The 19,009-nt window shown below is 46.6% G+C and overlaps 1 protein-coding gene across 1 annotated transcript in view; it reads left to right on the plus strand.

Moving 5' to 3' along the window:
• The window catches only part of CCDC87 (coiled-coil domain containing 87), a 111,502-nt gene extending 96,203 nt beyond the window's left edge, over positions 1-15,299 (plus strand). The window contains exon 21 of the mRNA XM_073620397.1: positions 14,766-15,299. Within this exon, the coding sequence (XP_073476498.1) occupies positions 14,766-14,903 (138 nt within the window). The 3' untranslated portion in view covers positions 14,904-15,299. The remainder of the gene's footprint in view (positions 1-14,765) is intronic.
• The last annotated feature ends 3,710 nt before the right edge of the window (positions 15,300-19,009 follow it).

Consider the following 19,009-nt stretch of genomic DNA (forward strand, 5'->3'; position numbering starts at 1 on the left):
GGTGGATGGCAACACAGGTCTGTACTTCAGGTTAGTGGATGGCAACACAGGTCTGTACATCAGGTTGGTGGATGGCAACACAGGTCTGTACATCAGGTTGGTGGATGTCAACACAGGTCTGTACTTCAAGTTAGTGGATGGCAACACAGGTCTGTACTTCAGGTTAGTGGATGACAACACAGGTCTGTACTTCAGGTTGGTGGATGGCAACACAGGTCTGTACTTCAGGTTGGTGGATGGCAACACAGGTCTGTACTTCAGGTTAGTGGATGGCAACACAGGTCTGTACTTCAGGTTAGTGAATGGCAACACAGGTCTGTACATCAGGTTAGTGGATGGCAACACAGGTCTGTACTTCAGGTTAGTGGATGGCAACACAGGTCTGTACATCAGGTTAGTGGATGGCAACACAGGTCTGTACTTCAGGTTAGTGAATGGCAACACAGGTCTGTACATCAGGTTAGTGGATGTCAACACAGGTCTGTACATCAGGTTAGTGGATGTCAACACAGGTCTGTACATCAGGTTGGTGGATGGCAACACAGGTCTGTACTTCAGGTTAGTGAATGGCAACACAGGTCTGTACTTCAGGTTAGTGGATGGCAACACAGGTCTGTACTTCAGGTTAGTGGATGGCAACACAGGTCTGTACTTCAGGTTAGTGGATGGCAACACAGGTCTGTACATCAGGTTGGTGGATGGCAACACAGGTCTGTACTTCAGGTTGGTGGATGGCAACACAGGTCTGTACTTCAGGTTAGTGGATGGCAACACAGGTCTGTACATCAGGTTGGTGGATGGCAACACAGGTCTGTACTTCAGGTTGGTGGATGGCAACACAGGTCTGTACTTCAGGTTAGTGGATGGCAACACAGGTCTGTACTTCAGGTTAGTGAATGGCAACACAGGTCTGTACATCAGGTTAGTGGATGTCAACACAGGTCTGTACATCAGGTTAGTGGATGTCAACACAGGTCTGTACATCAGGTTAGTGGATGTCAACACAGGTCTGTACTTCAGGTTAGTGGATGGCAACACAGGTCTGTACTTCAGGTTGGTGGATGTCAACACAGGTCTGTACTTCAGGTTGGTGGATGTCAACACAGGTCTGTACATAAGGTTGATGGATGACAACACAGGTCTGTACTTCAGGTTGGTGGATGGCAACACAGGTCTGTACTTTAGGTTGGTGGATGTCAACACAGGTCTGTACATAAGGTTGATGGATGACAACACAGGTCTGTACTTCAGGTTGGTGGATGACAACACAGGTCTGTACATAAGGTTGATGGATGACAACACAGGTCTGTACTTCAGGTTGGTGGATGACAACACAGGTCTGTACATCAGGTTGGTGGATGGCAACACAGGTCTGTACTTCAGGTTGGTGGATGGCAACACAGGTCTGTACTTCAGGTTAGTGGATGGCAACACAGGTCTGTACATCAGGTTGGTGGATGGCAACACAGGTCTGTACTTCAGGTTGGTGGATGGCAACACAGGTCTGTACTTCAGGTTAGTGGATGGCAACACAGGTCTGTACATCAGGTTAGTGGATGTCAACACAGGTCTGTACTTCAGGTTGGTGGATGGCAACACAGGTCTGTACTTCAGGTTGGTGGATGTCAACACAGATCTGTACATCAGGTTAGTGGATGTCAACACAGGTCTGTACTTCAGGTTAGTGGATGGCAACACAGGTCTGTACTTCAGGTTAGTGGATGGCAACACAGGTCTGTACTTCAGGTTAGTGGATGGCAACACAGGTCTGTACATCAGGTTGGTGGATGGCAACACAGGTCTGTACTTCAGGTTAGTGGATGGCAACACAGGTCTGTACTTCAGGTTAGTGGATGGCAACACAGGTCTGTACATCAGGTTAGTGGATGTCAACACAGGTCTGTACTTCAGGTTGGTGTATGGCAACACAGGTCTGTACTTCAGGTTGGTGGATGGGAAAACAGGTCTGTACTTCAGGTTAGTGGATGGCAACACAGGTCTGTACATCAGGTTAGTGGATGTCAACACAGGTCTGTACATCAGGTTAGTGGATGGCAACACAGGTCTGTACTTCAGGTTGGTGGAAGGCAACACAGGTCTGTACTTCAGGTTAGTGAATGGCAACACAGGTCTGTACTTCAGGTTGGTGGATGGCAACACAGGTCTGTACTTCAGGTTGGTGGATGTCAACACAGGTCTGTACTTCAGGTTAGTGGATGGCAAAACAGGTCTGTACTTCAGGTTAGTGGATGGCAACACAGGTCTGTACTTCAGGTTAGTGAATGGCAACACAGGTCTGTACTTCAGGTTAGTGGATGGCAACACAGGTCTGTACTTCAGGTTAGTGGATGGCAACACAGGTCTGTACATCAGGTTGGTGGATGTCAACACAGGTCTGTACTTCAGGTTAGTGGATGGCAAAACAGGTCTGTACTTCAGGTTAGTGGATGGCAACACAGGTCTGTACTTCAGGTTGGTGGATGGCAACACAGGTCTGTACTTCAGGTTAGTGGATGGCAACACAGGTCTGTACTTCAGGTTAGGGGATGGGAAAACAGGTCTGTACTTCAGGTTAGTGGATGGCAACACAGGTCTGTACTTCAGGTTAGTGGATGGCAACACAGGTCTGTACTTCAGGTTGGTGGATGGCAACACAGGTCTGTACTTCAGGTTGGTGGATGGCAACACAGGTCTGTACTTCAGGTTAGTGGATGGGAAAACAGGTCTGTACTTCAGGTTAGTGGATGTCAACACAGGTCTGTACATCAGGTTAGTGGATGGCAACACAGGTCTGTACTTCAGGTTGGTGAATGGCAACACAGGTCTGTACTTCAGGTTAGTGAATGGCAACACAGGTCTGTACTTCAGGTTGGTGGATGGCAACACAGGTCTGTACATCAGGTTGGTGGATGGCAACACAGGTCTGTACTTCAGGTTGGTGGATGTCAACACAGGTCTGTACTTCAGGTTAGTGGATGGCAACACAGGTCTGTACATCAGGTTGGTGGATGTCAACACAGGTCTGTACTTCAGGTTGGTGGATGTCAACACAGGTCTGTACTTCAGGTTAGTGGATGGCAACACAGGTCTGTACTTCAGGTTAGTGGATGGCAACACAGGTCTGTACTTCAGGTTGGTGGATGGCAACACAGGTCTGTACTTCAGGTTAGTGGATGGCAACACAGGTCTGTACATCAGGTTGGTGGATGGCAACACAGGTCTGTACTTCAGGTTGGTAGATGTCAACACAGGTCTGTACTTCAGGTTAGTGGATGGCAACACAGGTCTGTACTTCAGGTTGGTGGATGTCAACACAGGTCTGTACATCAGGTTGGTGGATGGCAACACAGGTCTGTACTTCAGGTTGGTGGATGTCAACACAGGTCTGTACTTCAGGTTAGTGGATGGCAACACAGGTCTGTACATCAGGTTGGTGGATGTCAACACAGGTCTGTACTTCAGGTTGGTGGATGTCAACACAGGTCTGTACTTCAGGTTAGTGGATGGCAACACAGGTCTGTACTTCAGGTTGGTGGATGGCAACACAGGTCTGTACTTCAGGTTAGTGTATGGCAACACAGGTCTGTACTTCAGGTTGGTGGATGTCAACACAGGTCTGTACTTCAGGTTGGTGGATGTCAACACAGGTCTGTACTTCAGGTTGGTGGATGGCAGCACAGGTCTGTACTTCAGGTTAGTGGATGGGAAAACAGGTCTGTACTTCAGGTTAGTGGATGGCAACACAGGTCTGTACATCAGGTTAGTGGATGTCAACACAGGTCTGTACATCAGGTTAGTGGATGGCAACACAGGTCTGTACTTCAGGTTGGTGAATGGCAACACAGGTCTGTACTTCAGGTTAGTGAATGGCAACACAGGTCTGTACTTCAGGTTGGTGGATGGCAACACAGGTCTCTACATCAGGTTGGTGGATGGCAACACAGGTCTGTACTTCAGGTTGGTGGATGTCAACACAGGTCTGTACTTCAGGTTAGTGGATGGCAACACAGGTCTGTACATCAGGTTGGTGGATGTCAACACAGGTCTGTACTTCAGGTTGGTGGATGTCAACACAGGTCTGTACTTCAGGTTAGTGGATGGCAACACAGGTCTGTACTTCAGGTTAGTGGATGGCAACACAGGTCTGTACTTCAGGTTGGTGGATGGCAACACAGGTCTGTACTTCAGGTTAGTGGATGGCAACACAGGTCTGTACATCAGGTTGGTGGATGGCAACACAGGTCTGTACTTCAGGTTGGTGGATGTCAACACAGGTCTGTACTTCAGGTTAGTGGGTGGCAACACAGGTCTGTACTTCAGGTTGGTGGATGGCAACACAGGTCTGTACTTCAGGTTAGTGAATGGCAACACAGGTCTGTACTTCAGGTTGGTGGATGGCAACACAGGTCTGTACATCAGGTTGGTGGATGGCAACACAGGTCTGTACTTCAGGTTGGTGGATGGCAACACATGTCTGTACATCAGGTTGGTGGATGGCAACACAGGTCTGTACTTCAGGTTGGTGGATGTCAACACAGGTCTGTACTTCAGGTTAGTGGATGGCAACACAGGTCTGTACATCAGGTTGGTGGATGTCAACACAGGTCTGTACTTCAGGTTGGTGGATGTCAACACAGGTCTGTACTTCAGGTTAGTGGATGGCAACACAGGTCTGTACTTCAGGTTAGTGGATGGCAACACAGGTCTGTACTTCAGGTTGGTGGATGGCAACACAGGTCTGTACTTCAGGTTAGTGGATGGCAACACAGGTCTGTACATCAGGTTGGTGGATGGCAACACAGGTCTGTACTTCAGGTTGGTAGATGTCAACACAGGTCTGTACTTCAGGTTAGTGGATGTCAACACAGGTCTGTACTTCAGGTTGGTGGATGGCAGCACAGGTCTGTACTTCAGGTTAGTGGATGGGAAAACAGGTCTGTACTTCAGGTTAGTGGATGGCAACACAGGTCTGTACATCAGGTTAGTGGATGTCAACACAGGTCTGTACATCAGGTTAGTGGATGGCAACACAGGTCTGTACTTCAGGTTGGTGAATGGCAACACAGGTCTGTACTTCAGGTTAGTGAATGGCAACACAGGTCTGTACTTCAGGTTGGTGGATGGCAACACAGGTCTGTACATCAGGTTGGTGGATGGCAACACAGGTCTGTACTTCAGGTTGGTGGATGTCAACACAGGTCTGTACTTCAGGTTAGTGGATGGCAACACAGGTCTGTACATCAGGTTGGTGGATGTCAACACAGGTCTGTACTTCAGGTTGGTGGATGTCAACACAGGTCTGTACTTCAGGTTAGTGGATGGCAACACAGGTCTGTACTTCAGGTTAGTGGATGGCAACACAGGTCTGTACTTCAGGTTGGTGGATGGCAACACAGGTCTGTACTTCAGGTTAGTGGATGGCAACACAGGTCTGTACATCAGGTTGGTGGATGGCAACACAGCTCTGTACTTCAGGTTGGTGGATGTCAACACAGGTCTGTACTTCAGGTTAGTGGGTGGCAACACAGGTCTGTACTTCAGGTTAGTGGATGGCAACACAGGTCTGTACTTCAGGTTAGTGAATGGCAACACAGGTCTGTACTTCAGGTTGGTGGATGGCAACACAGGTCTGTACTTCAGGTTGGTGGATGGCAACACAGGTCTGTACATCAGGTTGGTGGATGGCAACACAGGTCTGTACTTCAGGTTGGTGGATGGCAACACAGGTCTGTACATCAGGTTGGTGGATGGCAACACAGGTCTGTACTTCAGGTTGGTGGATGTCAACACAGGTCTGTACTTCAGGTTAGTGGATGGCAACACAGGTCTGTACATCAGGTTGGTGGATGTCAACACAGGTCTGTACTTCAGGTTGGTGGATGTCAACACAGGTCTGTACTTCAGGTTAGTGGATGGCAACACAGGTCTGTACTTCAGGTTAGTGGATGGCAAGACAGGTCTGTACTTCAGGTTGGTGGATGGCAACACAGGTCTGTACTTCAGGTTAGTGGATGGCAACACAGGTCTGTACATCAGGTTGGTGGATGGCAACACAGGTCTGTACTTCAGGTTGGTAGATGTCAACACAGGTCTGTACTTCAGGTTAGTGGATGGCAACACAGGTCTGTACTTCAGGTTGGTGGATGGCAACACAGGTCTGTACATCAGGTTGGTGGATGGCAACACAGGTCTGTACTTCAGGTTGGTGGATGTCAACACAGGTCTGTACTTCAGGTTAGTGGATGGCAACACAGGTCTGTACATCAGGTTGGTGGATGTCAACACAGGTCTGTACTTCAGGTTGGTGGATGTCAACACAGGTCTGTACTTCAGGTTAGTGGATGGCAACACAGGTCTGTACTTCAGGTTGGTGGATGGCAACACAGGTCTGTACTTCAGGTTAGTGTATGGCAACACAGGTCTGTACTTCAGGTTGGTGGATGTCAACACAGGTCTGTACTTCAGGTTGGTGGATGTCAACACAGGTCTGTACTTCAGGTTGGTGGATGGCAGCACAGGTCTGTACTTCAGGTTAGTGGATGGGAAAACAGGTCTGTACTTCAGGTTAGTGGATGGCAACACAGGTCTGTACATCAGGTTAGTGGATGTCAACACAGGTCTGTACATCAGGTTAGTGGATGGCAACACAGGTCTGTACTTCAGGTTGGTGAATGGCAACACAGGTCTGTACTTCAGGTTAGTGAATGGCAACACAGGTCTGTACTTCAGGTTGGTGGATGGCAAAACAGGTCTGTACATCAGGTTGGTGGATGGCAACACAGGTCTGTACTTCAGGTTGGTGGATGTCAACACAGGTCTGTACTTCAGGTTAGTGGATGGCAACACAGGTCTGTACATCAGGTTGGTGGATGGCAACACAGGTCTGTACTTCAGGTTGGTAGATGTCAACACAGGTCTGTACTTCAGGTTAGTGGATGGCAACACAGGTCTGTACTTCAGGTTGGTGGATGGCAACACAGGTCTGTACATCAGGTTGGTGGATGGCAACACAGGTCTGTACTTCAGGTTGGTGGATGTCAACACAGGTCTGTACTTCAGGTTAGTGGATGGCAACACAGGTCTGTACATCAGGTTGGTGGATGTCAACACAGGTCTGTACTTCAGGTTGGTGGATGTCAACACAGGTCTGTACTTCAGGTTAGTGGATGGCAACACAGGTCTGTACTTCAGGTTGGTGGATGGCAACACAGGTCTGTACTTCAGGTTAGTGTATGGCAACACAGGTCTGTACTTCAGGTTGGTGGATGTCAACACAGGTCTGTACTTCAGGTTGGTGGATGTCAACACAGGTCTGTACTTCAGGTTGGTGGATGGCAGCACAGGTCTGTACTTCAGGTTAGTGGATGGGAAAACAGGTCTGTACTTCAGGTTAGTGGATGGCAACACAGGTCTGTACATCAGGTTAGTGGATGTCAACACAGGTCTGTACATCAGGTTAGTGGATGGCAACACAGGTCTGTACTTCAGGTTGGTGAATGGCAACACAGGTCTGTACTTCAGGTTAGTGAATGGCAACACAGGTCTGTACTTCAGGTTGGTGGATGGCAACACAGGTCTGTACATCAGGTTGGTGGATGGCAACACAGGTCTGTACTTCAGGTTGGTGGATGTCAACACAGGTCTGTACTTCAGGTTAGTGGATGGCAACACAGGTCTGTACATCAGGTTGGTGGATGTCAACACAGGTCTGTACTTCAGGTTGGTGGATGTCAACACAGGTCTGTACTTCAGGTTAGTGGATGGCAACACAGGTCTGTACTTCAGGTTAGTGGATGGCAACACAGGTCTGTACTTCAGGTTGGTGGATGGCAACACAGGTCTGTACATCAGGTTAGTGGATGGCAACACAGGTCTGTACATCAGGTTGGTGGATGGCAACACAGGTCTGTACTTCAGGTTGGTGGATGGCAACACAGGTCTGTACATCAGGTTGGTGGATGGCAACACAGGTCTGTACTTCAGGTTGGTAGATGTCAGCACAGGTCTGTACTTCAGGTTGGTGGATGTCAACACAGGTCTGTACTTCAGGTTGGTGGATGTCAACACAGGTCTGTACTTCAGGTTGGTGGATGGCAACACAGGTCTGTACTTCAGGTTGGTGGATGTCAAAACAGGTCTGTACTTCAGGTTAGTGGATGGCAACACAGGTCTGTACTTCAGGTTAGTGGATGGCAACACAGGTCTGTACTTCAGGTTGGTGGATGGCAACACAGGTCTGTACTTCAGGTTGGTGGATGGCAACACAGGTCTGTACATCAGGTTGGTGGATGGCAACACAGGTCTGTACTTCAGGTTGGTGGATGTCAACACAGGTCTGTACTTCAGGTTAGTGGATGGCAACACAGGTCTGCACTTCAGGTTAGTGGATGGCAACACAGGTCTGTACTTCAGGTTGGTGGATGGCAACACAGGTCTGTACATCAGGTTGGTGGATGGCAACACAGGTCTGTACTTCAGGTTAGTGGATGGCAACACAGGTCTGTACATCAGGTTGGTGGATGGCAACACAGGTCTGTACCTCAGGTTGGTGGATGTCAACACAGGTCTGTACTTCAAGTTAGTGGATGGCAACGCAGGTCTGTACTTCAGGTTAGTGGATGACAACACAGGTCTGTACTTCAGGTTGGTGGATGGCAACACAGGTCTGTACTTCAGGTTGGTGGATGGCAACACAGGTCTGTACTTCAGGTTAGTGAATGGCAACACAGGTCTGTACATCAGGTTAGTGGATGGCAACACAGGTCTGTACTTCAGGTTAGTGGATGGCAACACAGGTCTGTACTTCAGGTTAGTGGATGGCAACACAGGTCTGTACATCAGGTTAGTGGATGGCAACACAGGTCTGTACTTCAGGTTAGTGGATGGCAACACAGGTCTGTACTTCAGGTTAGTGGATGGCAACACAGGTCTGTACTTCAGGTTAGTGGATGGCAACACAGGTCTGTACATCAGGTTAGTGGATGGCAACACAGGTCTGTACATCAGGTTAGTGGATGTCAACACAGGTCTGTACATCAGGTTAGTGGATGTCAACACAGGTCTGTACATCAGGTTAGTGGATGGCAACACAGGTCTGTACATCAGGTTAGTGGATGGCAACACAGGTCTGTACTTCAGGTTAGTGGATGGCAACACAGGTCTGTACTTCAGGTTAGTGGATGGCAACACAGGTCTGTACATCAGGTTAGTGGATGGCAACACAGGTCTGTACATCAGGTTAGTGGATGTCAACACAGGTCTGTACATCAGGTTAGTGGATGTCAACACAGGTCTGTACATCAGGTTAGTGGATGTCAACACAGGTCTGTACTTCAGGTTAGTGGATGGCAACACAGGTCTGTACTTCAGGTTGGTGGATGTCAACACAGGTCTGTACTTCAGGTTGGTGGATGTCAACACAGGTCTGTACATAAGGTTGATGGATGACAACACAGGTCTGTACTTCAGGTTGGTGGATGGCAACACAGGTCTGTACTTCAGGTTGGTGGATGTCAACACAGGTCTGTACATAAGGTTGATGGATGACAACACAGGTCTGTACTTCAGGTTGGTGGATGACAACACAGGTCTGTACATAAGGTTGATGGATGACAACACAGGTCTGTACTTCAGGTTGGTGGATGGCAACACATGTCTGTACATCAGGTTGGTGGATGGCAACACAGGTCTGTACTTCAGGTTGGTGGATGTCAACACAGGTCTGTACTTCAGGTTAGTGGATGGCAACACAGGTCTGTACATCAGGTTGGTGGATGTCAACACAGGTCTGTACTTCAGGTTGGTGGATGTCAACACAGGTCTGTACTTCAGGTTAGTGGATGGCAACACAGGTCTGTACTTCAGGTTGGTGGATGGCAACACAGGTCTGTACTTCAGGTTAGTGGATGGCAACACAGGTCTGTACATCAGGTTGGTGGATGGCAACACAGGTCTGTACTTCAGGTTGGTAGATGTCAACACAGGTCTGTACTTCAGGTTAGTGGATGTCAACACAGGTCTGTACTTCAGGTTGGTGGATGGCAGCACAGGTCTGTACTTCAGGTTAGTGGATGGGAAAACAGGTCTGTACTTCAGGTTAGTGGATGGCAACACAGGTCTGTACATCAGGTTAGTGGATGTCAACACAGGTCTGTACATCAGGTTAGTGGATGGCAACACAGGTCTGTACTTCAGGTTGGTGAATGGCAACACAGGTCTGTACTTCAGGTTAGTGAATGGCAACACAGGTCTGTACTTCAGGTTGGTGGATGGCAACACAGGTCTGTACATCAGGTTGGTGGATGGCAACACAGGTCTGTACTTCAGGTTGGTGGATGTCAACACAGGTCTGTACTTCAGGTTAGTGGATGGCAACACAGGTCTGTACATCAGGTTGGTGGATGTCAACACAGGTCTGTACTTCAGGTTGGTGGATGTCAACACAGGTCTGTACTTCAGGTTAGTGGATGGCAACACAGGTCTGTACTTCAGGTTAGTGGATGGCAACACAGGTCTGTACTTCAGGTTGGTGGATGGCAACACAGGTCTGTACTTCAGGTTAGTGGATGGCAACACAGGTCTGTACATCAGGTTGGTGGATGGCAACACAGGTCTGTACTTCAGGTTGGTGGATGTCAACACAGGTCTGTACTTCAGGTTAGTGGGTGGCAACACAGGTCTGTACTTCAGGTTAGTGGATGGCAACACAGGTCTGTACTTCAGGTTAGTGAATGGCAACACAGGTCTGTACTTCAGGTTGGTGGATGGCAACACAGGTCTGTACTTCAGGTTGGTGGATGGCAACACAGGTCTGTACATCAGGTTGGTGGATGGCAACACAGGTCTGTACTTCAGGTTGGTGGATGGCAACACAGGTCTGTACATCAGGTTGGTGGATGGCAACACAGGTCTGTACTTCAGGTTGGTGGATGTCAACACAGGTCTGTACTTCAGGTTAGTGGATGGCAACACAGGTCTGTACATCAGGTTGGTGGATGTCAACACAGGTCTGTACTTCAGGTTGGTGGATGTCAACACAGGTCTGTACTTCAGGTTAGTGGATGGCAACACAGGTCTGTACTTCAGGTTAGTGGATGGCAACACAGGTCTGTACTTCAGGTTGGTGGATGGCAACACAGGTCTGTACTTCAGGTTAGTGGATGGCAACACAGGTCTGTACATCAGGTTGGTGGATGGCAACACAGGTCTGTACTTCAGGTTGGTAGATGTCAACACAGGTCTGTACTTCAGGTTAGTGGATGGCAACACAGGTCTGTACTTCAGGTTGGTGGATGGCAACACAGGTCTGTACATCAGGTTGGTGGATGGCAACACAGGTCTGTACTTCAGGTTGGTGGATGTCAACACAGGTCTGTACTTCAGGTTAGTGGATGGCAACACAGGTCTGTACATCAGGTTGGTGGATGTCAACACAGGTCTGTACTTCAGGTTGGTGGATGTCAACACAGGTCTGTACTTCAGGTTAGTGGATGGCAACACAGGTCTGTACTTCAGGTTGGTGGATGGCAACACAGGTCTGTACTTCAGGTTAGTGTATGGCAACACAGGTCTGTACTTCAGGTTGGTGGATGTCAACACAGGTCTGTACTTCAGGTTGGTGGATGTCAACACAGGTCTGTACTTCAGGTTGGTGGATGGCAGCACAGGTCTGTACTTCAGGTTAGTGGATGGGAAAACAGGTCTGTACTTCAGGTTAGTGGATGGCAACACAGGTCTGTACATCAGGTTAGTGGATGTCAACACAGGTCTGTACATCAGGTTAGTGGATGGCAACACAGGTCTGTACTTCAGGTTAGTGAATGGCAACACAGGTCTGTACTTCAGGTTAGTGAATGGCAACACAGGTCTGTACTTCAGGTTGGTGGATGGCAACACAGGTCTGTACATCAGGTTGGTGGATGGCAACACAGGTCTGTACTTCAGGTTGGTGGATGTCAACACAGGTCTGTACTTCAGGTTAGTGGATGGCAACACAGGTCTGTACATCAGGTTGGTGGATGTCAACACAGGTCTGTACTTCAGGTTGGTGGATGTCAACACAGGTCTGTACTTCAGGTTAGTGGATGGCAACACAGGTCTGTACTTCAGGTTGGTGGATGGCAACACAGGTCTGTACTTCAGGTTAGTGTATGGCAACACAGGTCTGTACTTCAGGTTGGTGGATGTCAACACAGGTCTGTACTTCAGGTTGGTGGATGTCAACACAGGTCTGTACTTCAGGTTGGTGGATGGCAGCACAGGTCTGTACTTCAGGTTAGTGGATGGGAAAACAGGTCTGTACTTCAGGTTAGTGGATGGCAACACAGGTCTGTACATCAGGTTAGTGGATGTCAACACAGGTCTGTACATCAGGTTAGTGGATGGCAACACAGGTCTGTACTTCAGGTTGGTGAATGGCAACACAGGTCTGTACTTCAGGTTAGTGAATGGCAACACAGGTCTGTACTTCAGGTTGGTGGATGGCAACACAGGTCTGTACATCAGGTTGGTGGATGGCAACACAGGTCTGTACTTCAGGTTGGTGGATGTCAACACAGGTCTGTACTTCAGGTTAGTGGATGGCAACACAGGTCTGTACATCAGGTTGGTGGATGTCAACACAGGTCTGTACTTCAGGTTGGTGGATGTCAACACAGGTCTGTACTTCAGGTTAGTGGATGGCAACACAGGTCTGTACTTCAGGTTAGTGGATGGCAACACAGGTCTGTACTTCAGGTTGGTGGATGTCAACACAGGTCTGTACTTCAGGTTAGTGGGTGGCAACACAGGTCTGTACTTCAGGTTGGTGGATGGCAACACAGGTCTGTACTTCAGGTTAGTGAATGGCAACACAGGTCTGTACTTCAGGTTGGTGGATGGCAACACAGGTCTGTACTTCAGGTTGGTGGATGGCAACACAGGTCTGTACATCAGGTTGGTGGATGGCAACACAGGTCTGTACTTCAGGTTGGTAGATGTCAGCACAGGTCTGTACTTCAGGTTGGTGGATGTCAACACAGGTCTGTACTTCAGGTTGGTGGATGTCAACACAGGTCTGTACTTCAGGTTGGTGGATGGCAACACAGGTCTGTACTTCAGGTTGGTGGATGTCAAAACAGGTCTGTACTTCAGGTTAGTGGATGGCAACACAGGTCTGTACTTCAGGTTAGTGGATGGCAACACAGGTCTGTACTTCAGGTTGGTGGATGGCAACACAGGTCTGTACTTCAGGTTGGTGGATGGCAACACAGGTCTGTACATCAGGTTGGTGGATGGCAACACAGGTCTGTACTTCAGGTTGGTGGATGTCAACACAGGTCTGTACTTCAGGTTAGTGGATGGCAACACAGGTCTGCACTTCAGGTTAGTGGATGGCAACACAGGTCTGTACTTCAGGTTGGTGGATGGCAACACAGGTCTGTACATCAGGTTGGTGGATGGCAACACAGGTCTGTACTTCAGGTTAGTGGATGGCAACACAGGTCTGTACATCAGGTTGGTGGATGGCAACACAGGTCTGTACCTCAGGTTGGTGGATGTCAACACAGGTCTGTACTTCAAGTTAGTGGATGGCAACGCAGGTCTGTACTTCAGGTTAGTGGATGACAACACAGGTCTGTACTTCAGGTTGGTGGATGGCAACACAGGTCTGTACTTCAGGTTGGTGGATGGCAACACAGGTCTGTACTTCAGGTTAGTGAATGGCAACACAGGTCTGTACATCAGGTTAGTGGATGGCAACACAGGTCTGTACTTCAGGTTAGTGGATGGCAACACAGGTCTGTACTTCAGGTTAGTGGATGGCAACACAGGTCTGTACATCAGGTTAGTGGATGGCAACACAGGTCTGTACTTCAGGTTAGTGGATGGCAACACAGGTCTGTACTTCAGGTTAGTGGATGGCAACACAGGTCTGTACTTCAGGTTAGTGGATGGCAACACAGGTCTGTACATCAGGTTAGTGGATGGCAACACAGGTCTGTACATCAGGTTAGTGGATGTCAACACAGGTCTGTACATCAGGTTAGTGGATGTCAACACAGGTCTGTACATCAGGTTAGTGGATGGCAACACAGGTCTGTACATCAGGTTAGTGGATGGCAACACAGGTCTGTACTTCAGGTTAGTGGATGGCAACACAGGTCTGTACTTCAGGTTAGTGGATGGCAACACAGGTCTGTACATCAGGTTAGTGGATGTCAACACAGGTCTGTACATCAGGTTAGTGGATGTCAACACAGGTCTGTACATCAGGTTAGTGGATGTCAACACAGGTCTGTACTTCAGGTTAGTGGATGGCAACACAGGTCTGTACTTCAGGTTGGTGGATGTCAACACAGGTCTGTACTTCAGGTTGGTGGATGTCAACACAGGTCTGTACATAAGGTTGATGGATGACAACACAGGTCTGTACATAAGGTTGATGGATGACAACACAGGTCTGTACTTCAGGTTGGTGGATGGCAACACAGGTCTGTACTTCAGGTTGGTGGATGTCAACACAGGTCTGTACATAAGGTTGATGGATGACAACACAGGTCTGTACTTCAGGTTGGTGGATGACAACACAGGTCTGTACATCAGGTTACATTTTAATGTGAGACCTTGTGCTGGCGAACAGAGGTCCACAGACAGCTGCTTACTGCCCTCAAACTCCACACAGAAGTGCAATCTTCATGCCCATATAAGAACAGCCTCAAATCCACCAGCCCTAATTACAAATACTGGAGCTAATTGCTAACAATCAATATTCTTACCTATTGCAGGGCAGGCCGTACACTGAAAAAATGAAGTGGGACAAAACAGAGATGCTTTACTGGCTGCAGCAAGATCGTCGCAAATCTTTAATAGAAATGGATACTAAAAAAGAAAGTATGCTTGTACAGCTTGATCCTCTAAATTAAGTTAATACAGAATTTTGTAATTATAAACATTTCAGCTGCAATTATTTTCCTAAATAAAGAGAATGATACGCAAAACAACTGTCACTAATATGAACCGTATTTCTCAATACATACAGTTTATTATGGGTCATGCTTGTCACCTCATGGAACCCCGTCTCTGTCTCAGAGATGGTATTCAAAACATCTTGGTCAGCTGAAGTCATTGGAAAAATCCATGAACAGAAGTATTTCACTGCATGTTTACATGTTACATGACACAGTTATAGACATGTGCGGAACGAAAACATTTGTTTAGTTTTTTTTCGTTTCGATTCCTTCATTTTCGTAAATTAGTTTAGTTAAATTTGTTTAATTTGTTTTCAGGATTCGTATTGTTTATTAGTTTTCGAATCGATTCAAAGTTTTCAAATCAATTTCAAATAGTTTTCGAATTCGAATAGTTTTCCATTTTCCAAAAATAGAATAGAAAATAAAGGAATAGAATAGAAAAAAATTATTTATTTTTTACTATTTTATTCCTTTATTTTCTATTCTATTTTATTCTCTTTGGAAATCGAAAAGTTTTCGAATTTGAAAACTATTCGAATAGTTTTTGAATTTGAATATGAAAACTATTCGAATTCGAAAACGATTTGAATTTCATCTGAATTCGAATTTCCTTATTTCGGATTCATTTAAATTCAGTACTATTTTAATTCAAAAATTCGGATACATCCGAATTTCCGAAAAACGAAAATTCGTCTGAAACGAACTGCACATGTCTAAACAGTTATGATTCCCAAATATATCACAAGTAATAATAATGTAAAGTGTACCCATATACGTTTTAAAAATTCATACATATCATAGCTTAGAGTGAGTGTAAAGTTTTATTTATTTTTTTAAATAACAAACATAACAACAACATATTATACTTATCTGCTCTGTGCAATGGTTTTGAACAGAGCAGCCTGGGTTCCTCCTCTCATAGGTCCCTCGCCAGTGATGTGGACTCCTTCTCTACTGCATGTGCTACCATAGGAAGCCATCGTTTTTCAGCAGGTACCTGCTCCCACTTCCGCTCTAACGGCCTAGGCGATCAGGGAAGAAGCCACCCCCCCCGGCCGCAAAACCTTTCGACATGTCACAGGTCCCAAAAGGCAGAGGGACCGTTCACAAAGCGCAGTGCTGCTTGTGCATGCACAGTGGGAATCCAGATGTGAAGCCGTAGGGAATCACAGCCAGCTTCCCTTAGTAAACATGCCGGCACAGAGGACACGAAGACCAGTGAATAACCGGCCCAGGTGAGGAAGACGCTGGATCCATGGACAGGTGAGGGACCTTGTTTTTCATAAGTCAGCGGCTACAGTATTTGTAATTGCTGACTTTTGTTTTTGTTTTTTTGTTTTTTAAGACTGAAGATTCTCTTGAAGGATTATAAGGGGTAATATAATTTTCTATTTTTTCACAATAAAACACATTCATTTTTTTAAAGATGATATTTATTGGATTTTGCATAAAGTATTCAATAATAAACAGTTCTTGTACAGCCAAGATGCCTTCATTTGTTCATTGGTACATTGTTATTTTACAGCAAGAAGCAGTAATATAAAATACTCATGGCTTGTACAGTATATAGTACTTTTGGTAAGGGACATAAGAGGTTTACAAAGGGTTAGGATTGATTCATGAAAAGCCTTCATCCCTTATACTCAAGTCAGGAACAGTATGGGTTGAGTGAAGCCAGGGGGCCCATATTTTTTCAAAATGATGAGGTTTATTTAAAACACAAGAATCTTAATGTATAAAAGTGTGTATAAATGTGTATTTCAAGTACAAATCCCAATTTTCTATGTGACTGATTCTCATCTATGCATTGCAGTTTAGTGTGTTTTTAAAGAAGGCTATAAGGGCCCATTTGCATCTAAATATGTCGGTTACCACTTGCGTTGTAAAGCACACATAGGTATGAAATTGCTCTTAAACTTACATCTGCGAGTGGTCAAGAAACTAGTTTAGGTTAACTACCTCTTGACTCCACATTATAAATCTGCATTTGTAACTACTGTACATTATTATTATACAGGATTTATATAGCGCCAACAGTTTACGTAACAGTTTATGTATCATGGAGAAACATCCTGTTTCTCCTTGATAAATCTGCAATATGCAGATATTAAAGGGGTTGTAAAGGTTTGTGTTTTTTCACCTTAATGCATCCTATGCATTAAGGTGAAAAAACACCTGTCAGTGACCAGCCCCGCAGTTTTACTTACCTGAACCCTAAAACTTATCCCATGGGGACGTGCCGTCTCTCTGTTAGGGGGTTCTCGGCTGTTGATTGGATAGATTGATAGCAGCGGAGCCATTGGCTCCCGCTGCTGTCAATCAAATCCAATGACGCGGCCGCAGGGGGGCGGGGTCGAGTCCTGCATTCGGCGTCAATGGGCGCCAAATGCTGGACTCGGGAGCACGCCCACAAAGTAACCCCCCGGGAGAGCGCCTCTCCCAGGGGGTTATCTGATGTGGGGAGGAGCCGGGAGAGCCGCCGAGGGACCCCAGAAGAGCAGGCTCGGGGCCACTCTGTGGGCAAAACAAGCTGAACAGTGGAGGTAGGTATGATATGTTTGTTATTTAAAAAAAAAAAATGAACCTTTAGTGTCACTTTAAGATGAGAAAATAGACTTTGAAGCTTCCCTATGGGGAGTCAGAAACCGGGTTATTGAAGTGTATAATGCTTGAGAGTTCCAATAGGGTTCATGATCTAGTTTTAGGACAATTATACTGTTGCGAGTAATAAAATAGTAGCCAACTGTGCCATATGCTTTGGAATTTTTCATCTTGGTCATAACAGGATTTATTTAGGTCCTCCAAGTCACATGTTTTTAGTTCTAGACACCAATAAGGGTATTTGGCTGCTTCCAGAATTTCAGGATTGGCAATGATCTGTATGAGTACAGATTTTCTATATGGGGATGGGTCCGTGTTATTTGGATGTAGAAGGAAGTAGATAGGGTTGTCCGAAGATTGTATATCAGTTATGTACTGCTAGGGAAGAGAGATTGTCAAATGAGGCTAATGTTCAGGCCTTAGTAGTGTCCCTTCAGACCTGGATCATCTCCAGTATGAGCTGGTGTCTGGGGAAATTTTGTGGAGTTTTCCTGGGATATGATACAAAAGAGATAAAAATTTGCATCTGGATTCTTGATCTAGTGGAGATCAAAGTCTTATGTGTGAGAAATAACATTTTGTCTCATTGCTAATCTCTAAATTGGAGTTTGTTCTCCTAAACGTGGTAAAAGAGGGGGTCAGACAGTTATTTGTGTGGAGCCATTTTTAAATTTGAGAGAGTAGGCAATGGGGAACAGCGACGTACAGAAAAAAAAACTGCTCCAGCAGTTGAATGAGCTTAAAGTCAGGTTCCCATTTAAAAAAAAAAAAAAATTAAAAGTCAGCAGCTACAAATACTGCAGCTGCTGACTTTTAATTGGACACTTACCTGTCCCAGGGTCCAGCGATGCGGGGGATCGAAGCCCCGCTCGTTCCCCCCTCCACTCAGCGGCACCGGCATTTTAACTGTGGGTGCCTGGCTGTGGCTTCACAGCCGGGCACCCACTGTGCATGCGCGAGCTGCCTTGCGCGCCGTCACTGCCCCATAATCATTTGGGACCGGTCACATGTCCCAGATGATTGGCAAGAGGGAGGGGGGAGAGGCGATCTCCCTTCCTGCGCCGAGGAAAGTGATGTCACCAGCCCAGGCACAGAAGGAGGCAGACTACGAGGGACCCCCTAGCAACAGCCATTCAGAGGTGAGTAAAAAAAAAAATTTTCTCCAAATGTTTTTTTTTTATTTTTTTTAAGCACATTACTAATTTTTTTGGGGGGGGGGGGGTTGGAACTCCACTTTAACAATCAGTCTTTTATGGTTGAATATTATTTTTTCAGAGAATGCATAGAATATTACAAAATGCACAGTGGGTATAGGTTAAAACAATAACCAACAAACCCCTACAAACAGAATAAGGTGGGGGGAACGACACATACATCAGGTCAGAATAATGCACGGGGAAAAAAAATAGATAAAGAAAGAATATTGCAACGTATAACAATGAGAAAAATCCATAGAA

The sequence above is a fragment of the Aquarana catesbeiana genome, linkage group LG03 (genome assembly GCF_042186555.1).
Source record: "Aquarana catesbeiana isolate 2022-GZ linkage group LG03, ASM4218655v1, whole genome shotgun sequence".
NCBI lineage: Eukaryota > Metazoa > Chordata > Amphibia > Anura > Ranidae > Aquarana > Aquarana catesbeiana.